Source organism: Schistocerca americana, chromosome 4, assembly GCF_021461395.2.
Source record: "Schistocerca americana isolate TAMUIC-IGC-003095 chromosome 4, iqSchAmer2.1, whole genome shotgun sequence".
In the NCBI taxonomy this organism is placed as follows: domain Eukaryota; kingdom Metazoa; phylum Arthropoda; class Insecta; order Orthoptera; family Acrididae; genus Schistocerca; species Schistocerca americana.
This window is the reverse complement of record NC_060122.1, coordinates 222860006-222881145: the sequence shown is the minus strand read 5'-3', so window position 1 is coordinate 222881145 and position 21140 is coordinate 222860006. Positions and strand designations below refer to the sequence as shown.

Genomic DNA, 21140 nt, shown 5'->3' with positions numbered 1-21140 from the left:
CGGCCAATGAATGAAGACTCTAGTAGGTGCCTAAGAGGACTACGTAGGTGTAACCATCAGAGACCACACAGATGGGTTACAACTAGAGATGGCACTTGCAAAATATTGTTCCATGTGAAGTGAGAGGATATACAAAAGCAAAAGTAAATTTCTGAATATGAAGTGCCTTGCTACCTGGTACACTGAGTCGGCAATCCATCTTAGTGAACACGGAGCTCTTGGACTAGCAACAACAACTTCAATTTTAAAAATGATAGCAATAACCTGGTGGCCAGTGGCAAGGAAAATCAGGAGAGCTTTGATTGAAAACTGTCAACACAGCATAGACCAGTTCCAGAGAATACAGTTTATCAAAACACATGTTTTACCCAATGCCTACTACACAACACAAGTTCTCCCCATCACATCACTTGTGGCAAAGGTGATCGTGTCCACCTTAGCACAGTTCTTAGGAAAAGGGAAATTGATTCAAGTGTCTGTGAAGACAGCAATGTTGGTTCTAAACAATGAGGGTGTCTAAAGCCGTGGCGTCCTATGTCAAATGAACATTAAGCATAATGTGTAACATCTAGCATGCACTATAGCAAAACGAGGGGCGTTTGAAAAGTCCGTGCAAAGTACAAGAGATGGCACCACTGGCATGTATCGAGGTGTTGTTTAGTTAGTAGCATCTTTGGAAACAACACACATCAAGTTTCAGCCATATGGTCTATTGCTTTGTGTTTGGCATTCATGTGAATCAAGGAAGTTGAGCGATTGTCAAAAAGATTTTCGTGTGGTGATTAAACATTACTTTATGAAAGACAAAATGCCTCAGGAGACTAAAGAGAAGCTTGATAAACATTACTGTGACTCTGCACTTTCGATTAGAACAGTTTATAAGTGGTTTCAAAATTTTCGGAGTGGCCACATGGGCACGAGTGATGCTGAACTTTCTGGACACCCTGTGGAGGTTACGACTCCAGATATCATTGATAAAATACATGATATGGTGCTGGATGACAGAAGAGTTAAGGTGTGTGAGATTGCTAGTGCTGTGGGCATCTCGAATGAATGGGTACGTAATATTTTGCACAAACATTTGGACATGAGAAAGCTATCCGCAAGATGGGTTCCGTGGTTGCTCATGCTTGAGCGAAAACGGATTCATGTGAAGTGTTGCAAGGATGGTGTGCAGCTGTTCAGGAAGAATCCGCAGGAATAAGTTTCGTTTCTTCACTGCGGATGAAACATAGATACATTACTATACTCCTGAGACCGAACAGCAATCTAACCAATGGGTTACCAAGGGAGAATCTGCAGCAAAAAAGGCGAAGACCATTTCTTCGGCTGGAAAGGCTGTGGCACTGTCTTTTGGGATTCACAAGGGATAATCCTCATCGACTATCTGGAAAAGGGTAAAACTGTTACAGATGCATATTATTCAACATTATTGGACCGTTTGAAAACTGAGCTGCAAGTAAAACACCAGTGATTCGACTGCAAAGAAGTCTTTTTTCCATCACGACAATGCACCAGCACAAACCTCAACAGTTGTGGTTGAACGTTAATGGAATTTCATATCCCCCCCCCCCATTCTCCAGACTTGGCTCCCTGTTTTTTTTTTTTAACAACTAAAAGGGAAAACACGATAAAAGACAGACTGACAGGCATAGGATTAAAAAACAGCATCATCAAATGTCCTTAGCGAGGTGTGTCAAATTGATAAAACGAAGAACACGAGCAGCTGCTCGTGGGTCATCCGCTAAAATGGCATCGAAAGTATTTGGCAGGTTAAGATCGAGGCGCAGTGTGTTAAGATCTGGACAGGACATTAAAATGTGTCTAACCGTCAGCAAGTGCCCACATGGGCAGAACGGCGCCGGCGCAGCCGTCAGCAGATGGCGATGGCTGAACCGGCAGTGTCCAATTCTTAACCGGGCTAAAACGACCTCCTCCCGCCGAGAAGGGCGTGAGGAGGACGTCCAAGCCACGGGAAGAGGTTTTAAGGCCCGAAGCTTGTTGTCGGTAAGTGCAGCCCAATCGGCATGCCACAGAGATAAGATGCGCCGACAAATCACCCTGCTAAAATCGGACGAAGGGACGCAACAAGAAGCTGTTCGAGGCTGGAGGACCGCAGCCATGGCCGCGGCATCTGCAGCTTCGTTCCCAGGGATACCGACATGGCCCGGAACCCACATAAAGCTAACTGGAGAACCGACGTCCACCAGCTGCTGAAGAGAGCGTTGGATCCGGTGTACGAAAGGGTGAACCGGGTACAGATCACTGAGGCTCTGGATGGCGCTCAGGGAATCTGAGCAGATGACATAAGCAGAATGTCGGTGGCGGCAGATGTAAAGAACAGCCTGGTAGAGGGCAAAGAGCTCAGCTGTGAAGACCGAACAATGGCCATGGAGCCGGTATTTGAAACTTTTTGCCTCGACAATAAAGGAACACCCGACCCCGTCATTGGTCTTAGAGCCATCTGTATAAATGAAAGTCATGTCGATGAACTTCGAACGAAGTTCCAAAAAACGGGAGTGGTAGACCGAACCGGGGGTGACCTCTTTTGGGAGCGAGCTGAGGTCAAGGTGAACGCGGACCTGAGCCTGGAGCCAAGGTGGCGTGCGGCTCTCGCCCACTCGAAAGGTTGCAGGGAGGGAAAAAGTAAGGTGTTGAAGGAGGCGACGAAAGCGAACGCCAGGGGGTAGCAGGGCAGAGACATACAACGCGTATTGACGGTCAAGAGAGTCGTCAAAAAAGGAACGATAAGACGGATGGTCGGGCATTGACAGTAGCCGACAGGCATACCGACAAAGCAGTATATCGCGCCGGTAGGTGAGTGGCAATTCGCCAGCGTCAGCATGAAGACTCTCTACGGGACTGGTATAAAATGCTCCGATCGCAAGTCGTAAACCCCGATGTTGTATGGAGTTGAGGCGGCGTAAGATGGATGGCCGTGCAGAGGAGTATACGAAGCTCCCATAATCCAGCTTTGAGCGGACGATCGACCGATATAGACGAAGTAGGACGGTTCGATCCGCTCCCCACGACAGACCACTGAGAACACGGAGGACATTTAAAGAACGGGTACAACGGGCGGCCAAATATGACACATGTGGAGACCAGCTAAGTTTCCTGTCAAATGTAAGGCCTAAAAATTTGGTTGTCTCCACGATCGGGAGAGCAACGGGACCGAGTCTTAAGGACGGTGGGAGAAACTCTTTGTATCGCCAGAAGTTAATACAGACCGTCTTCTCGGCAGAAAAACGGAAGCCATTGGCGACACTCCAGGAGTAAAGACGGTCAAGAGAACGCTGAAGACAGCGCTCCAGGACACGTGTACACTGCGCGCTGCAATAGATGGTAAAATCGTCCACGAAAAGGGAGCCTGATACATCAGCTGGGAGGCAATCCATTATTGGATTGATCGCGATGGCGAAGAGAGCGACGCTCAAAACTGAGCCCTGTGGCACCCCATTCTCCTGGCGAAAGGTGTCGGACAGGACAGAACCCACACGTACCCTGAACTGTCGATCCATTAAAAAGGAACGAATAAAAAGAGGAAGGCGACCGCGAAGGCCCCATGTATGCATGGTGCGGAGGATGCCCGCCTTCCAACAGGTGTCGTAAGCCTTCTCCAAATCAAAGAACACAGCCGCGGTCGGGCGCTTCCGCAAGAAGTTATTCATAATGAAGGTCGACAAGGTAACCAGATGGTCAACAGCAGAGCGGCGCCTACGAAATCCACATTGTACATTGGTAAGTAGGCGTCGAGACTCGAGCAGCCAAACCAATCGAGAGTTAACCATTCGCTCCATCACTTTACAGACACAGCTGGTAAGCGAGATAGGTCGATAACTGGAAGGCAAGTGCTTGTCCTTCCCCGGCTTAGGAATCGGGACAACAATAGACTCGCGCCAGCATGCGGGAACATGTCCCTCAATCCAGATGCGATTGTATGTACGAAGAAGAAAACCTTTACCCGCAGGAGAAAGGTTCTTCAGCATCTGAATATGAATAGAATCTGGCCCTGGAGCAGAGGACCGTGATCGGCCAAGTGCGTTTTCGAGTTCCCGCATGGTGAATGGGGCATTATAACTTTCACAATTCGAGGAGCGGAAGTTAGGTGGCCTAGCCTCCTCTGCCTGTTTGCGGGGGAGGAAGGCAGGGTGGTAATGAGCGGAGCTCGAAACCTCTGCGAAAAAGCGGCCGAAGGCATTGGAGACAGCCTCAGGGGCCACAAGGACGTCATTCGCGACCTTCAAGCCAGAAACTGGTGAGTGGACCTTAGTGCCAGATAGCCGGCGCAGGCTACCCCAGACAACAGAAGAAGGAGTAAAACTGTTGAAGGTGCTTGTGAAAGCAGCCCAGCTGGCTTTCTTGCTTTCTTTGATAATACGACGACACTGAGCACGTAATCGTTTATAATTGATACAATTCGCCACTGTAGGGTGGCGTTTAAAAGTGCGTAAAGCACGTCGACGAGCACGTAAAGCGTCTCTACATGCTGCGGTCCACCAGGGGACCGGTACGCGACGTGGAGAAGAAGGAGGGTGAGGGATGGAATATTCAGCAGCAGCGAGAATGACTTCCGTGAGGTGTGCGACCTGACGATCGCAGCTTGGAAAGGTTTGATCCTGAAAGGTCGCCCTGGAAGAGAAGAGCCCCCAGTCTGCCTTGGAGATGGTCCAATTAGAGAAGCACGGAGAGGGGGTATGCTGCAGGAGATGGATAACACACGGGAAGTGGTCGCTCGAGTATGTATCAGAAAGTGCATACCACTCAAACCGGCGTGCAAGTTGGGGAGTACATATAGAGAGGTCTAAATGGGAATAGGTGTGAGATGTGTCCGAAAGAAAAGTAGGGGCGCCAGTATTGAGGCAGACAAGATCGAGCTGGTTGAAAAGGTCTGCTAACAAGGAGCCCCTCGGGCAGGATGCTGGAGAGCCCCAAAGGGGATGGTGGGCATTGAAGTCTCCAGTTAACAAAAATGGTGCAGGTAGCTGAGCAATAAGTTGCATCACGTCTGCCCTGGTAACGGCAGATGACGATGGAGTGTAAACGGTACAAAAGGAAAACGTAAAAGTGGGGAGAGTAACGCGGATGGCAACTGCCTGCAGGCCGGTGTGCAACGTGATGGGATCGTAGTAAATATCATCCCGGACCAGCAACATAACCCCTCCATGAGCTGGGATACCTACCACAGGGGGAAGGTCAAAACGCACAGAGGTGTAGTGTGCCAAGGCAATTTGATCGCACGGGCGTAGCTTCGTTTCCTGGAGGGCTACGACAAGCGGACGGTGCAAGCGGAGCAGCAACTTCAAGTCCTCTCGGTTGGAGCGAATGCTGCGAATATTCCAGTGAATAAGTGCCATCGTAAGAAAAGAAAGATGAGAGAAGTGGTCACCTCGAAGGCCGCTTAGGGCCTGGCTTCGAGCGAGCACTGCCGCCGCTATCAGTAGGCGGACAGTCATCGTCCATTGGGTCTATAGGGTCATCGGCCATCTCGGGAGGATGGCCGGGAGGGGGAGCTTCCTCCGCCAGTGAACGGCCAGATGTACGGCTACCAGCGGTGCGGCCAGGCGAAACGGATGACGGCCTGGGGCGGCAGCCGCTGGGTGGCGCAAGAGAAGAAATGCGCCGTGGCGGGGAAGGAGAACTGTGCTTCCTATGCGCCTTTTTGGAAGGACGTGTAGTGGAAGTACCGGTCGAAGGCTGGGAGGTCGAGGTACGGAGGAAGTCTGCACGGGATGGTTCCTTCTTGAAGGCCCGTGCATCTGACTTCGGTGTCTTCGTCTTAGCAGAAGCTGAGGAAGGTGCTCGTGTCTGTGGGGTGATGGGAGGAAGAGGAGACGTCGACCGCGCGATCTTAGCACTGGCCGAACGGACGACCGTGGTGCTGAAGGTCAGATCGCATGTCTGGGTTGCTACCTCCCGGGTAGTCCAAGGAGAGGCGAGGACAGTACTGTATTTCCCCGCTGGGAGCAGCGTGGGCTTCCTACTAGCCAATAGCTTGCGGGCAGCCGAGGTGGACACTTTCTCTTTGACCCGAATTTCCTGGATACAGCGTTCTTCCTTATAGACAGGACAGTCGCGGGAGGATGCGGCATGGTCACCCTGACAGTTCACACAACGAGGAGACGGAGGTGGACAGTCACCCTCATGGGCATCCCTGCCACAGGTGACACATTTAGCCGCATTGGCACAAGACTGTCGAGTGTGATTGAAACGCTGACACTGGTAGCAGCGCGTAGGTGTCGGGATATAGGGGCGAACAGAAATAACCTCGTAGCCCGCCTTGATGCGCGATGGCAGCTTAACACTATCGAAGGTCAAGAAAATTGTCCGGGTCGGTACAAGGTCATTGTTGACCTTTTTCATGACCCTATGGACAGCCGTCACGCCCTGCTCAGCGAGGAATGATTGAAGCTCCTCGTCAGTCAATCCGTCGAGGGAGCCAGTATAGACCACACCACGAGACGAATTCAAAGTTCGGTGGGCCTCCACCCGGACAGGGAACGTGTACAGGAGGGTGGCCCGAAGCAGTTTTTGTGCCTGAAAGGCACTCTCAGTTTCTAGTAATAAGGTGCCGTTACGCAACCTGGTACAGGATTTGACAGATCCGGCTATGGCATCGACGCCCTTCTGAATAACGAAAGGGTTGACAGAGGAAAAATCCTTTCCGTCCTCAGTTCGAGAAACTACGAGGAACTGTGGGGCAGGCGGTAGTACTTTTGTCACTGTTGGCTGGTCACGTTTCCGTTTTTGGGTCGAAGTCGAAAGAGATGGAGTAGAATCCATTGCGGAGGAATCCCCCATGATTGCCAGCGTCTCCGATGGTGCGCTCCTTCCTTGTGGGGACCCTCTCAGAGGGCGCTCCCGCCTTAGGTGAATGTTTACACCTCAGGTCACACCTCCCGAGAAACAGACGGAGGGACCAATCGGCATGGTCAGAAGGTATCAGCTCAGGCAATCACCCCTCCCCGGGCCTGGCCTTTACCAGGGGGTACGCGCGTGCCTTACATGTCTACCCAGGGCGGGGAATTACGCGTTACCCCGTCACCGGCTACGCGTGGGTCGGCCTTCAGGCACGCACAGGGAGGAAGGAAGAAGAGGAAAAAGAAGAGAGAGAGGGAGAAAGAGGACAGGCTGTCTCAAACGCCGAGGCGGAGACCAGAGAAGGCAAGGGGAAGAAGGCAATGAGAAGGCAAGGGGAAGAAGGCAATGAGAAGGCAAGGGGAAGAAGGCAATGAGAAGGCAAGGGGAAGAAGGCAATGAGAAGGCAAGGAGAAGGCAAGGGAAAGAGTAAGGAAGACAGTGAGGTGGAGAAGAGCAAAGAAAGGAACCAACAAAAGGAAGGAAGAAACGAGAAGTGAAAAAACCAAAAGGACCACGATGATAGGTCGTGGAACCGTCCGTCTCCGGACGCAGGCGCGAACTACCCCCGTGAGGGGGAGGGACTCCTTTTAGTCGCCTCTTACGACAGGCAGGAATACCGCGGGCCTATTCTAATCCCCGTACCCGCAGGGGGGTTGGCTCCCTGTAACTACTATTTGTTCCCCAATTTGAAGAAATGGCTGGCAGGACAAAGATTTTATTCAAACAAGGAGGTGATTGCAGCAACTAATAGCTATTTTGCTGACTTGGACAATGGCTATTATTCAGAAGGGGTCAACAAATTAGAACAGCATTGGACGAAGTCTAAAAGGGAACTATGTCGAAAAATAAAGAAGTTTTTGAAACATATTAGGGAATTTTATCTTGAATGAAGCTACCTCAGCAACAAGCTTTTAAAATTTAAAACATTACAGCGAAAGCTATTTTAGCAGAAAGAAGAAAACGAAAGGAAAAATGAAATCAAATATGCTAGAATAGCATGGAATGCAGTCTGAGGAAACATCAGTAGTGATGATATTTCATCTGAATTGAGAACAGTTTGGTGCAAGGTAGTCAATAACATCATCAGCACCAATGAGCATCCATCTGCCATAAGTTTAAGTGACACTAACCACTGCAGTAAATGTAACGTTGTTGATACTGTGCCTCATCAGTACACATGTGGGTTACTGCCCTCACGTGAAAAAGAATGCACTTATCTGGTTAATGGGCAAATATACAAGTTATATTTTTAACGATATTTGAAGTTATTAACATCTTGAATACAAAATGTATACAGAAACTGAATTTGAAAAAATACAATAAGAAATATCTTAACATGCTCTGAATTGTCTTTAACATAATGGGTATAGGTTAGGGGCACATGGATTCCTTGTGGAGGGGGGATGGGTTTGACAATGGAGAATTAGCAGTGTCACAGAGAGGCCCCACTACTTCTGCAGCACATTCCCAACTCTAATCTCCCCACAAATCGCACATGAAAAATTAATCAGGTAGTACAGCAGATACAGACTATGACTGCAAACATCTGGTGTCTATTACAAAGGAAGATCTTAAACTCCGTAAGGATGCTGTTAGAAGGCTGATACTGACAAAAATGACAAGGCAGTGAAGGGCTTTGCTATGTTGCTGTTCGGAACAGCCCTTCTGTCGACACAATTTACCCTACAGGAGACTAAGGGGCATACATCAAAGATTTACTCAATGATTAAATTGAGTCTGGGAATTGATAAAGAGGAACTTCACACTACAGAAGAAAATGTGGATGCTGAACACCAGTTGAACGTGACAGTGAAGCTGCCTCTCGAATGGAGAACGTTATTAAATTTTTGCTACTGTTAAAGACATCATTCCTCAGTCTATGTATCCTGTAACTGGTGACTGCAATTAGCAGTCACCTTATTTATGCCATATTTTCACGAGCAAGTAATTAATTAAGCTGGAATTTCGATTTTTATAAAGCACTGCTACTTACCTTTACTCTTGAGCATCCCCAGTGTAATTTGAAATAGCACAAGAGAGCCATCAAGAAAAAAGACATCCCAAATGCGAAGAAGGATTTTCATATGAACTACAGAAGCAAAAAGTGTGAGGAACCAATGAAGAGTGATGAGGCTCAGCTCTATATCATGTTCCTTAAGTGCCATGTCCACATCTGGTAGATAATTCACAATGAGGGCACGAAGTACCCTCTGGTCTGCCTGGATTCCTGAAATTAATTTACAAGTGATGAGAAACCAAATATTCGTGCTTAAATGAGTTATTAGGATTTGAGTATCTGAATAAGATTAGTAGAAACATTTTATGAAATATCTGCCAGTTGCTTGCTATTTGTTTTCAACTAACAAACTACTAAAAGTTTATTTTATTACTAAATTATAGAATATGTATCAACTTCAATAGTTCTAATATGAAAACAATGTCATGCAACTGAACATTTGCTTTTCAGAAATGCACAAGATACTAAATAAAACACAACGTCAGACATTGACAAAATTTCAATACAAGACCACGCAACATTTCAAATGGTCCCTTTTGGTGAAGGTTCTTTTGCCATTATTTGGCTACAATTTGTACCCACCACCACAAGATATAGCAGACAACCCAATGAACTTTTTTCTCCTACTTTTCAGAATTACCTACATTCTCTCAGTTTATGAAGAGTTATCAGAAGCTAAAGTTACAAAGCCTGCAGAAAAATGTGTACATTTTATTTCAGACAAACAATACTGTCAACTGATTGTCACTGTATCAGTTCAGACACTTTTCTTATTGTGAGGCAGACAGCTTTATCCTCCTGGTAAAAATATTGTCATTGCGTGTTAGCTTCACTGTCACTAAACATTTCACCTCTTTCTGAAGTGAATCATTGGCCTACTACATGTTCCTTCAAGCGAGGGAAAAGGACTAAGTTGCTTGGAGTGAGGTCCAAGCTGTAGGGAGGGTGGTTGTTGATATCCCAGGGAAATTGTTTCAACAATATGCAACACCATTCTGCAACCAGCTGACAAAAAATTACAATCTCCATATACCTCTACCAGCTACTAGAGTATTTCAGCTGTAGTTAGAGGTTTTGACCACAGAAATCAAATAACTGAGCACATTTCTTTGCAAGATCAGTTTCCCAAACAAGTTGCCATTTGTGACTACCTACAACTAGTGCTGTAGGTCATGGATGGCTGTAACTCTGCGCAGTTGGCAACCACAAGTATCAGAATTACTACATACTTCTGGTGTCTAGTAGATTAAACTCCAGGAATATCGGCCTTGTAACCTTAATTTCTCATCACCCATCGTACTATTAAAAGTAGAATTTTTGTGACATTTCTTGTTCATTGATGTCTGCAAGCAAACATTCAGATTTTGAAGATATTTTAAAGCTGCTGTAGTTCGTACAAATTCAGCTGGTATGGAACAAAGTTTTGAGTGAAGTGCAGTATGGCAGCTATTAATTTAGCACCTAACTTGTGTGGATTATGTAGTTCTTTGACCAACAAACGTTTTGGGTATGTGGTTAAGGAGGGGTAGTAAAGGAAAATTCAGATGACAAAGCCCAGATGGTGTAACTGCCGATTACATGTTTCACTGGCTTCTTGGTACAGACCTAAAGCCTTGATAATGCTGTTTTTCTGTAGAAAAAAATATTTTTAAAGTTTTCACCTAGAATAATTTCACCTTCCCAATTTTCGTAATATCTAGTCACACCTCGCACCCATTCCCTGCTCTATAGCTCCTACTCCTGTGACATTCTCCACTATAAGACTTGCCTGATACATACACACATCACCACCTATGCCAGCCAGCTCTGTAACTAGCAAAATATACCATCAAAGGGAGCACCACCTGTGACACACTATGTCTTGTACCAGCTGTTCAGTGAACACTGTTCAACCTACATTGGTAAGCCTATCACAAGTTGGCAGTTAGGATGAATGGGCACACACAGAGGATGTATACTGGTAATACATAATGTGAGGTGTGTTCAAAAAATTCTGGAACATATATAATTTAACACCAATGATGTGCTGGAGTGAAATGCAGTTAGCATCCCCGCACATGTCCATGTTTAATGTGTAACTGATGGAAGTTTCACTGTTGTATGTCTATTCATTATTTTTCAATGCTGTATTGAGTAGAATTTTGTGTCGCACAGTTTGCGAATTTCGAGATGGCAGAGTTAGAGGAGCAATGTCTCTACATTATATTTTGCATAAAACTCAAGATAACCTTTACAGACACACACCACATGATGTAATAAACCTTTGGTGGTGAGTGCTTAAGCCATACTTTGTGTTACAAATTCTTTACATGGTTTAAAAATGTCCAGACAGAAGTTAAAGACGACCTTCGTTCAGGACGCCTTTTGTCATCTACCGACGACACTCCTGTCAGAAATGTCAACAAAATTGTTCATGTCAGACGCTGACTGTCCAAGAGATTGTAGCAGAATGTAAACATTTCAGTTGGATCACGACATGAAATCCTAACGCAGCATCTTGGAATGCATCATGTTGCTGCCAACTTTGTCCCACGGCTCACGAGTTGAGACTAGAAAGACCCTTGTCTTGCAAACTGAAGAGCTTTTGGATCATGCAAATGAGAACAAGATGTTCCTTAAGAGAATCTTAAATGGCGATGAGTCATTAGTCTACAGTTATGATTCTGAGACCAAGTTTCAATGTTCAAAAAGGGTTGGGAAAGGTTCTCCCAGACCAAAAAAAAAAGCTCATCAGGAAAGTTCAAATGTCAAAGTCATGCCGATAGTTTTCTTTGACTTTGAAGGATTAGTTCTTCATGAATTGGTGCCACAGGGATAAACTCAACTGAAGGAACAGCCTGAAATATGGCGAGACAATTTATGGCCCTTGCATCACGATAACGCACCTGCACGTTCATGGTGTGCGACTTCCGCACAAAAAATGAAATCACTGTGCTGCCTCATCCTCCATACTCTCCAGACCTGGCCCCAGTGGACTGTTTCCAAAGATGAAAACCCAACTGAAAGGATGAAGATTTGCAACAATAAAAGACGAGATAAAAGAAAATTCACAGACAGCACTCTGCGCGATCCAGAAAGAGGCATACCAAGACTGCTTCCGAAAGTGAAAGCTGCATTGGGAACAATGAAATTGTTGAGGAGAATATTTAGAAGGAGACCGTCTGCAATAAGTACAAGATAAGCACAGAAAAATTCTGTGAACACAGGTCCGGGATTATTTGAAGAGCCCTCATATCTTTTTGCAAAGCACACTGCAACGAAAGTGGTGACCTTCGTGCCTATTTCAGCACATGTGCCATCTGGATTTTCCCTCCTGACACTAGTTTCCCAGAACTCCATACGTAGGAACTGGATTCACAAAATGTGTTTGGTTCTCACCACCCACCTGGCCTGAATTTACATTAATTTCTGTAGCATCAACATTTCTTTTCCATAACTATTCCTTTTCCCACTCTTCTTTTTCTATATTCTTTTTATTTTCAACCAGTCTACTTTTCTCTGCCCCTTCATCTTTCTACCACAAACAATACACTTAGCTTACCACTCATTCCCTCACAATATTTTTTCAGTAACCTATATTTTGTTTTTTACCTATCTTCCTTCTTTATGTTTTAATGTTTTCAAATCTCTTACAGTGCAGCCACCAACAATTAGTCGTTTCTTCTCATTCTATCCACTAAGTCTCTCATGGGTGAGTTCTGGACAACTAGTCCATAACACACTATTTCCTGAACATCACTAGTCCCTTTTACATATCCATCTTCCTTTCTCTTCAACCTTCCTGCTAGAAAGGCTCAATGGCTCCAAAAACTTGCATGTCACTACATCTTGTGTATTTTCCTGCTGCTGTTGCTCCTACTAGGTGACTAGAGTATCTATCCATACTACTTTTAAGCATTTTCATGTAACTTGACACATAATGAAGACTAACAGTCATAACAAGCCAAAGCCAGACTGTCCTTGGCAGCAAGAAACAGGTAGGTAGGTAGGTAGGTAGGTAGGTAGGTAGGTGTGTGTGTGTGTGTGTGTGTGTGTGTGTGTGTGTGTGTGTGTGTGTGTGTGGAGGGGGGGGGGGGGGTAATCTGATGAAGGCTTTTTTTGGCCAAAAGCTTACTTGTTTGACAATCTTTTTGTTGTGCCTATTCTGTGACTCAGTATCTCCACTATACGGTGATAAGTCTATCCTTTCAGTGATATGTAATATCTGGTTAAATCTGTTGGGAATGTTTTAATATCACTGAACAATGCCAACCCAAGGTGTCAACACCCCTGCACTGTAGTACAGAACAATATTTTTATTACAGCCTTACATTTGTTTATGCAATGGTATCAGTTATTCTTGTGACTAGGAGTTGGACAAAGCAGTGGGTGAAACATTGCAGAAAATCATATATCTAAAAACAAAGATGATGTAACTTACCAAACGAAAGCATTTGTATGTTGATAGACACACAAACAAAAACACACACACAAAATTTAAGCTTTCGCAACCGACAGTTGCTTCATCAGGAAAGAGGGAAGGAGAGGGAAAGATGAAAGGATGTGGGTTTTAAGGGAGAGGGTAAGGAGTCATTCCAATCCTGGGAGCGGAAAGACTTACCTTAGGGGAAAAAAAGGGACAGGTATACACTCACTCACGCAAGCACGCACGTACGCATATCCATCCGCACATATACAGACACAAGCAGACATTTGTAAAGGCGAAGAGTTTGGGCAGAGATCTCAGTCGAGGTGGAAGTACAGAGGCAAAGATGTTGTTGAATGACAGGTGAGGTATGAGCGATGGCAACTTGAAATTAGTGGAGGTTGAGAGTATATACTGAAGGGCAAGTTCCCCATCTCCGGAGTTCTGATAGGTTGGTGTTAGTGGGAAGTATCCAGATAACCCGGATGGTGTAACACTGTGCCAAGATGTGCTGGGCGTGCACTAAGGCATGTTTAGCCACAGGGTGATCCTCATTACCAACAAACACTGTCTGCCTGTGTCTATTCATGCGAATGGACAGTTTGTTGCTGGTCATTCCCACATAGAAAGCTTCACAGTGTAGGCAGGTCACTTGGTAAATCACGCGGGTGCTTTCCCACATGGCTCTGCCTTTGATCGTGTACACCAGACTGTTCCAGCCGAGCTCCAGGGAGCCGAAGCGCTCCAGAGCGCTCACTGCGGCAGCTCGGAGCCCGCTTGGAGGGGGAAAGCTAACTCACTGCCCCCTGGCCGCATGCAGTCGCAACTGACGCAATAATCCGTGTTCAGTGACAGCATGACTAGCCGCAGGAGCCCTGTACCTCTTTGGATATTGGAGGATATCTTTCTATTCATTGAGAGGGATGGTCGTCCGCAGTGTCTTGTATGTCAAAGTATTTAATTCTGTGAAGAGGTACAATATACAACTACATTATACACGTCTTCACGCAGCGCACTACGATCAGGTAGAAGGCGTTGCACACAGAAAACTGGTAGCCAGGCTTAAGAACGACATACCAGGAGATGTAAGTTTGAAAACGGTTTCGTAATAGGGAGGGTATCAAAACATGCAACATAGTTCGTGTTCTGTGATGCGTTTATAATTTTCAGGTGAATAAGAGCAGAGAAAACACTACTGAATCTGCAATTTGAGCAAGCTACAGGGTCGCTCACATCATTGCGACGAGTGGCAAGCCGTTTTTGGTGGGACCACTCGTAAAATGGTGCATGGTAGCAGTTACAGAATGTTTGTTAACAAGGGAGGTGCAGGCGATTGAAAGGGTTTTCCTGTCAAAGCAAACAATGTCTCGTCGAATCCTGGGCGCCGCAGTGGATTTAGAGACACAGCTCAGGAAAAATGCGGAGATCTTTGTTGCATTTTCGCTAGCGCTTGACGAAAGCACCGACATATCGGACTGTGCTCAGCTTGCAGTCTTTGTGCGTGGTGTCGACATGGAGCTGCAAGTAACTGAAGAACTCTTGGATGTGGTACCACTCTGTTACGATGCAACAGGACGTGACATTTTTGAAGCGGTTTGTGAATCAGTGGACAATATGAATTTGCGGTGGGATAAGCTCCATTCTGTAGTGATAGACGGTGCACCACAAATGATTGGGCGTCACCAAGGTTTTGCTTCTCGTTTGAAAAATAAACTCAGGGACGACTTCGGGAAAGACATTTTGACTCTTCATTGTTTTATTCACCAAGAGGTACTGTGTGCTGAAACAATAGAGCTAGGTGGCGTAATGAAAGATGTCGTGAAGTGTGTGAATTTTGTGCGGCGTCACGGTATGAATCATAGCCAGTTCAAAGGATTCCTGAAAGATATGGAAGCGGAGTATGGGGATACCTTACCACCGTACGGTTCGTTGGCTGAGTCGGGGAAAAGTTCTTGATGTTTTCTTTGCCATTTGTGAGGAAATATCCCTTTTTCTCGAAATCAAAGGGGAAGAAATGAGTTGTCTGAAAGATATAAAATGGATATCAGACCTGGCGTTCCTAGATGACATAAGTATGCATCTGAATAATTTAAATCTGTCACTGCAGGGCAAGGGCAGCTAATCATTGACAAGCACGACCAGATCAAAGCGTTCATGAAAAAGCTACGTTTGAGAGGCAGATGAGTAATGGACATTTAACGTTCTTCAATCGTCTTGCTTCTTTAAAACTACCTGAAGGTACTACTTTCGGCGATTACCAAGCAAAGTTAAGGCAGCTCATCACGTCGTTTGAAACCGATTCCGAGACCTCACTAGTTTGGAAATGGAACTTACGGTTTTCAGCACTCGTTTTTCAGTTTCCCCCGATGACTTGTCATCGTCACTTCAATTCGAGATTATTGATTTGCAAAATTCAACTTTGTTGAAAGAGAGGTACTACGACACGTTGGATTACAGCAAAAAAAATTTCCCAAGCTTCACAACAATGCCGCTCAGACCATGTGCATGTTTGGATATACGTATTATTGTGAGCCGCTTTTCTCAGCAATGAAAACAGTAAAAAGTAAGGAACGATCGTTTCTTCAGGATGCAACAATGAAGGCCATCCTCCGCATTAACGCTGCACACACTTTGACGCCTGATATTTCCGATCTTGTAATGAAAAGAAAATGTCAAGCTATAGAGGCCCAATAAATTTAGTATGCAATTTCTTGTAAAACAGTTGTTTCTTAGTTATTTCCTGAACATTGTATTTCCTGGTGTAGCATGTCACCACGTCGTAGCAGCTAAGAGCGTGAGGTTGTCGATCTTGTAAGACGCAGCTGGCACATCAAAACGCTTGCCTTGCCGCCTGCCTCAGCCAGCAGTGCCACGTGCCGGCCCACTTGACTGGTCACAGCGAGCGACACGGCTCCCTGGAGCAGGGAGCGCTCCGCGGTTCACCACGGAGCCGACGAGCAGGAACAGCCTGGTGTACACCTTCCGGGTTACAGAACTGGAGTAGGTGGTGGTAGGAGGGTGCATGGGACATGTATTACACCGGGGGCGGTTACAAGGGTAGAAGCCAGAGGGTAGGGAAGGTGGTTTGGGGATTTCATAGGGATGAACCAAGAGGTTACGAAGGTTAGGTGGACGGTGGAAAGACACTCTTGGTGGAGTGGAGAGGATTTCATGAAGGATGGATCTCATTTCAGGGCAGGATTTGAGGAAGTCGTATCCCTGCTGGAGAGCCACATTCAGAGTCTGATCCAGTCCCGGAAAGTATCCTGTCACAAGTGGGGCACTTTTGGGGTTCTTCTGTGCGAGGTTCTGGGTTTGAGGAGATGAGGAAGTGGCTCTGGTTATTTGCTTCTGTACCAGGTCGGGAGGGTAGTTGCGGGATGTAAAAGCTGTTTTCAGGTTGTTGGTGTAATGGTTCAGGGATTCCGGACTGGAGCAGATTCGTTTGCCACAAAGACCTAGGCTGTAGGGAAGGGACCGTTTGATATGGAGTGGGTGGCAGCTGTCATAATGGAGGTACTGTTGCTTGTTGGTGGATTTGATGTGGACGGATGTGTGAAGCTGGCCATTGAACAGATGGAGGTCAATGTCAAGGAAAGTGGCATGGGGTTTGGAGTAGGACCAGGTGGATCTGGTGGAACCAAAGGAGTTTAGGTTGGAGAGGAAATTCTGGAGTTGTTCTTCACTGTGAGTCCAGATCCTGAAGATGTCATCAATAAATCTGTACCAAACTTTTGGTTGGCAGGCCTGGGTAACCAAGGCGGCTTCCTCTAAGCGACCCATAAATAGGTCGGAGTATGAGGGGGGCCATCCTGGTACCCATGGCTGTTCCCTTTAATTGTTGGTTTGTCTGGCCTTCGAAAGTGAAGGAGTTTTGAGTCGGGATCAAGTACCACGGTAGTGGAACCCTTGTCCGCCGGAAGAATGACGATGGATCGGTCAGCCTTCAGATCACGGATAGCCTGGGCTTCAGCAGTGGTGATGTTGGGAGTAGGATTAAGGTTTTTCAAGGAGGATTGAGAGGCAAGGCTGGAAGTGAGAAATTCCTGGAAGGTTTGGAGAGGGTGATTTTGAGAAAGAGGAGGTGGGTCCCACTGTGCTTTTTTGTTTGTGGGTTTAGGGCGCAAAACTTCTATGGTCATTAGCGCCCAGCCCGTGACGTAGGAAACAGGAAAAAAACGAAATTTAAAATCAGCAGCAAGGGGAACAAAGTCATAAAATTTGAGAAACTAAAGGCAGAAGGAATGCTTAAAAATCCACTATAGAAAGGGGTTGGTTGTCCCCCACCCCCCCCCCCCCCCAAAAAAATAAAAAAAAAAAAAAAAAAAAAATATCAAATGACTGACGTCATTTCACTGTCACTAATAAACTGTAGAACGCGGTCAGCTGAGCGCGTGTCATCTGCTAAAATCAACGATAGATCAGGCGATAGCTGTAGACGGGAGCGTAACGGATTAAAATAGGGGCACTCAATTAAAAGGTGTCTGACCGTCCACAGCTGAGAGCAGTGGGGACAGAGTGGGGGAGGATCACCGCTTAAAAGATGTCGATGGCTAAAAAGACAGTGCCCTATCCGGAGTCTAGCTAAAATTACCTCCTCCCGACGACGCATTCGGGAGGAAGAGGTCCAAGTGCAAGGAAGGGCTTTCACTTCCCGCAATTTATTATGGGGAAGTGTTGACCAATGCGCATGCCATAAATGAGCAACTTGGCGACATAAACCGCTCCGTAGATCGGTAAACGGAAGAGACTGAATAGCTGGCCGAGGAAGAGAGACTGCAGCCTTGGCCGCTATATCGGCTGCCTCATTCCCACAGATACCAGCATGTCCCGGGAGCCAGAGGAACGCCACCGAGACGCCCCCCAGGTGGAGCAAGCGCAGACAGTCCTGAATCCGGTGGACCAGAGGGTGCACAGGGTAAAGAGCTTGGAGACTGAGGAGAGAGCTGAGAGAATCTGAGCAGATAACGTACTGTATCCGCTGATGGCGGCGGATGTAGTGGACAGCCTGGAGAACAGCGTAAAGCTCCGCAGTATAAACCGAACACTGGTCGGGAAGCCGAAAGTGATTTGGGGTTTCGCCAACAATATAGGCACTCCCTACACCTAATGATGTTTTCGAGCCGTCGGTGTAAATAAATGTGGTGTCCGTCATTTGTGCACATAGAGCAGCAAATGCCTGACGATAAACAAGTGAAGGGGTACCATCCTTGGGAAATCGACAAAGGTCACGGAGCAGGCAGATCCGAGGATGGAGACAAAGCGGTGCTCTACCCCAAGTTGTCAAGAAGGTTTTAGGAAAGCGGAAGGAAAGAGAATGGAGCAGTTGACGGAAGCGGACTCCCAGTGGTAGTAGGGAGGAGGGGCGGCCTGCATACCCTACATCAAAGGAGGCGTCGAAAAAAATGTCATGGGCTGGATTAGCAGGCATGGAAGACAGATGGCTAGCATAACGACTCAGAAGGACTGCTCGCCGATTGGACGGCGGAGGTTCAGCAGTATCAGCATAAAGGCTTTCCACAGGGCTGGTGTAAAAAGCTCCAGACACTAAACATAATCCACGGTGGTGGATAGAGTCGAGACGCCGAAGAATAGACAGCCGAGCAGAGGAGTAGACTATGCTTCCATAGTCCAATTTCGAGCACACTAAGGCGCGATAGAGGCGGAGAAGGACCACTCGGTCCACTCCCCAGGAGGTACCATTCAGGACACGGAGGGTGTTGAGGGATCGCAGACAGCGAGCCGAAAGATAGGAAACGTGGGAGGACCAGCACAGTTTTCTGTCAAACATAAGACCCAAGAATTTAGCGACGTCTTAAAACGGAAGGTTGACAGGACCTAGACGTAAGGAGGTCAGAAGAAACTCCTTACGTCGCCAAAAATTAACACAAACGGTCTTACTGGGAGAAAAACGGAAGCTGGTTTCGATGCTCCAAGAGTGGAGGCGATCGAGACATCCTTGAAGACGTCGTTCAAGAAGGCTGGTCGATTAAGAGCTGTAGTAGATCGCAAAATCGTCCACAAAGAGGGAGCCCGAGACATCGGGAAGGAGACAATCCATAATTGGATTTATGGCAATGGCAAACAGTACAACACTCAGCACGGAGCCCTGGGGTACCCCGTTTTCTTGGGAGAAAGTACGGGAGAGAGTAGTGTTCACCCACACCCTAAATGTGCGCTCTGCCATAAATTCGCGACGAAAAAGGGGCAGCCGACCTCGAAAGCCCCAAGAGAACAGTGTGCGGAGGATGCCTGTCCTCCAACAGGTATCGTATGCTCTCTCCAGATCAAAAAATATAGCTACTGTTTGGCGTTTCCGGAGAAAATTGTTCACGATGTAAGTGGAGAGAGCAACAAGATGGTCAACTGCAGAACGATGCTTTCAGAATCCGCATTGGGCAGGTGTTAAAAGACTGCGGGATTCCAGCCACCAAGCTAAACAGTGATTCACCATACGCTCCAATACCTTACAGACACTACTCGTGAGAGAAATGGGGCGATAGCTGGAGGGGAGATGTTTGTCCTTTCCAGGTTTCTGAACAGGAACGACGATAGCTTCCCGCCATCGTCTGGGAAAAGTACTGTCTGTCCAAATTCGATTATAAAGGCGAAGGAGGTAACGCAGACTATGGGTTGATAAATGCAGCAACATTTGGACGTGGATACCATCCGGTCCTGGGGCGGAGGAGCGAGAAGAAGAGAGTGCATGTTGGAGTTCCCGCATGGAGAAAACAGTATTGTAGCTTTCGCGATTTTGAGAGGAAAAAGCAAGAGGTCGCACTTCCGCTGCACGTTTCTTCGGGAGAAACGCTGGTGGGTAATGTGAAGAGCTCGAAATCTCAGCAAAGTGCTGACCCAATGAGTTAGAAATTGCGACAGGGTCCACTAATGTATCATGCGCGACAGTGAGCCCAGAGACCGGGGAGAAACTAGGCGTGCCTGAGAACTGTCAAAGCCGACTCCAAACTTCCGAGGAGGGAGTGAAGGTATTAAATGAGCTAATAAAGAATTTCCAGCTTGTCTTCTTGCTATTGCAGATGACACGACGGCATCGCGCACGGAACTTCTTATAGCGGATACAGTTGGCCAAAGTAGGATGGTGGCGGAAAACGCGGAGAGCACATCACCGCTCACGTATTGCGTCAAGGCATGCCTCGTTCCACCAAGGAACTGGGGGGCGACGGGGCAATTCGGAGGTGCGTGGTATTGAACGTTCCGCAGCTGTAAGAATAACGTCGGTAATATGTGTGACCTCATCGTCGACGCTGGGAAAGTGACGGTCATCGAATGTCGCTAGAGACGAAAAAAGTGTCCAGTTGGCTTGGGCAAACTTCCAGCGTCACGGGCGCATATATGGCAGTTGAGGCTGCAGTCGAAGGACACATGGAAAGTGGTCACTCGAGTGTGTATCATCGAGGGCGAACCATTCGAAGCGCCGAGCTAGCGGAACAGTACCAACCGCAAGGTCCAAATGAGAGAAATTTGTCGTGGAGGCAGACAAAAATGTAGGGACCCCAGTGTTGAGGCAAACTAGATCCGCTTGGTGGAAGACGTCTAGCAATAGTGAGCCACGTGGACAAGGATGTGGAGATCCCCAAAGCGGGTGGTGGGCATTGAAGTCCCCCAACCAGCAAATAGAGGGGTGGAAGCTGACCAAGAAGATGAAGGAGATCAGTTCGTGCCATTGGTGTGGACGATGGAATGTATATAGTACAAAGAGAGAACGTGTATCCAGAAAGGGAAAGACGGACGGCGGCAGCTTGGAAGGAAGTGTTTAAGTGGATTAGGTGATAATGGAGAGTATCATGGAGAAGAATCATGAGTCCTCCATGGGCTGGAGTGCCTTCAACAGAAGGG

The 21140-nt window shown here is 46.9% G+C and overlaps 1 protein-coding gene across 1 annotated transcript in view; it reads right to left on the bottom strand.

Annotated features, from left to right (window-relative positions):
* The window catches only part of LOC124612671 (small G protein signaling modulator 3 homolog), a 177050-nt gene that overhangs the window by 132005 nt on the left and 23905 nt on the right, over positions 1–21140 (bottom strand). Inside the window, exon 7 of the mRNA XM_047140996.1 lies at positions 8855–9088. Coding sequence (XP_046996952.1) covers positions 8855–9088 — 234 coding nt within the window. The remainder of the gene's footprint in view (positions 1–8854; positions 9089–21140) is intronic.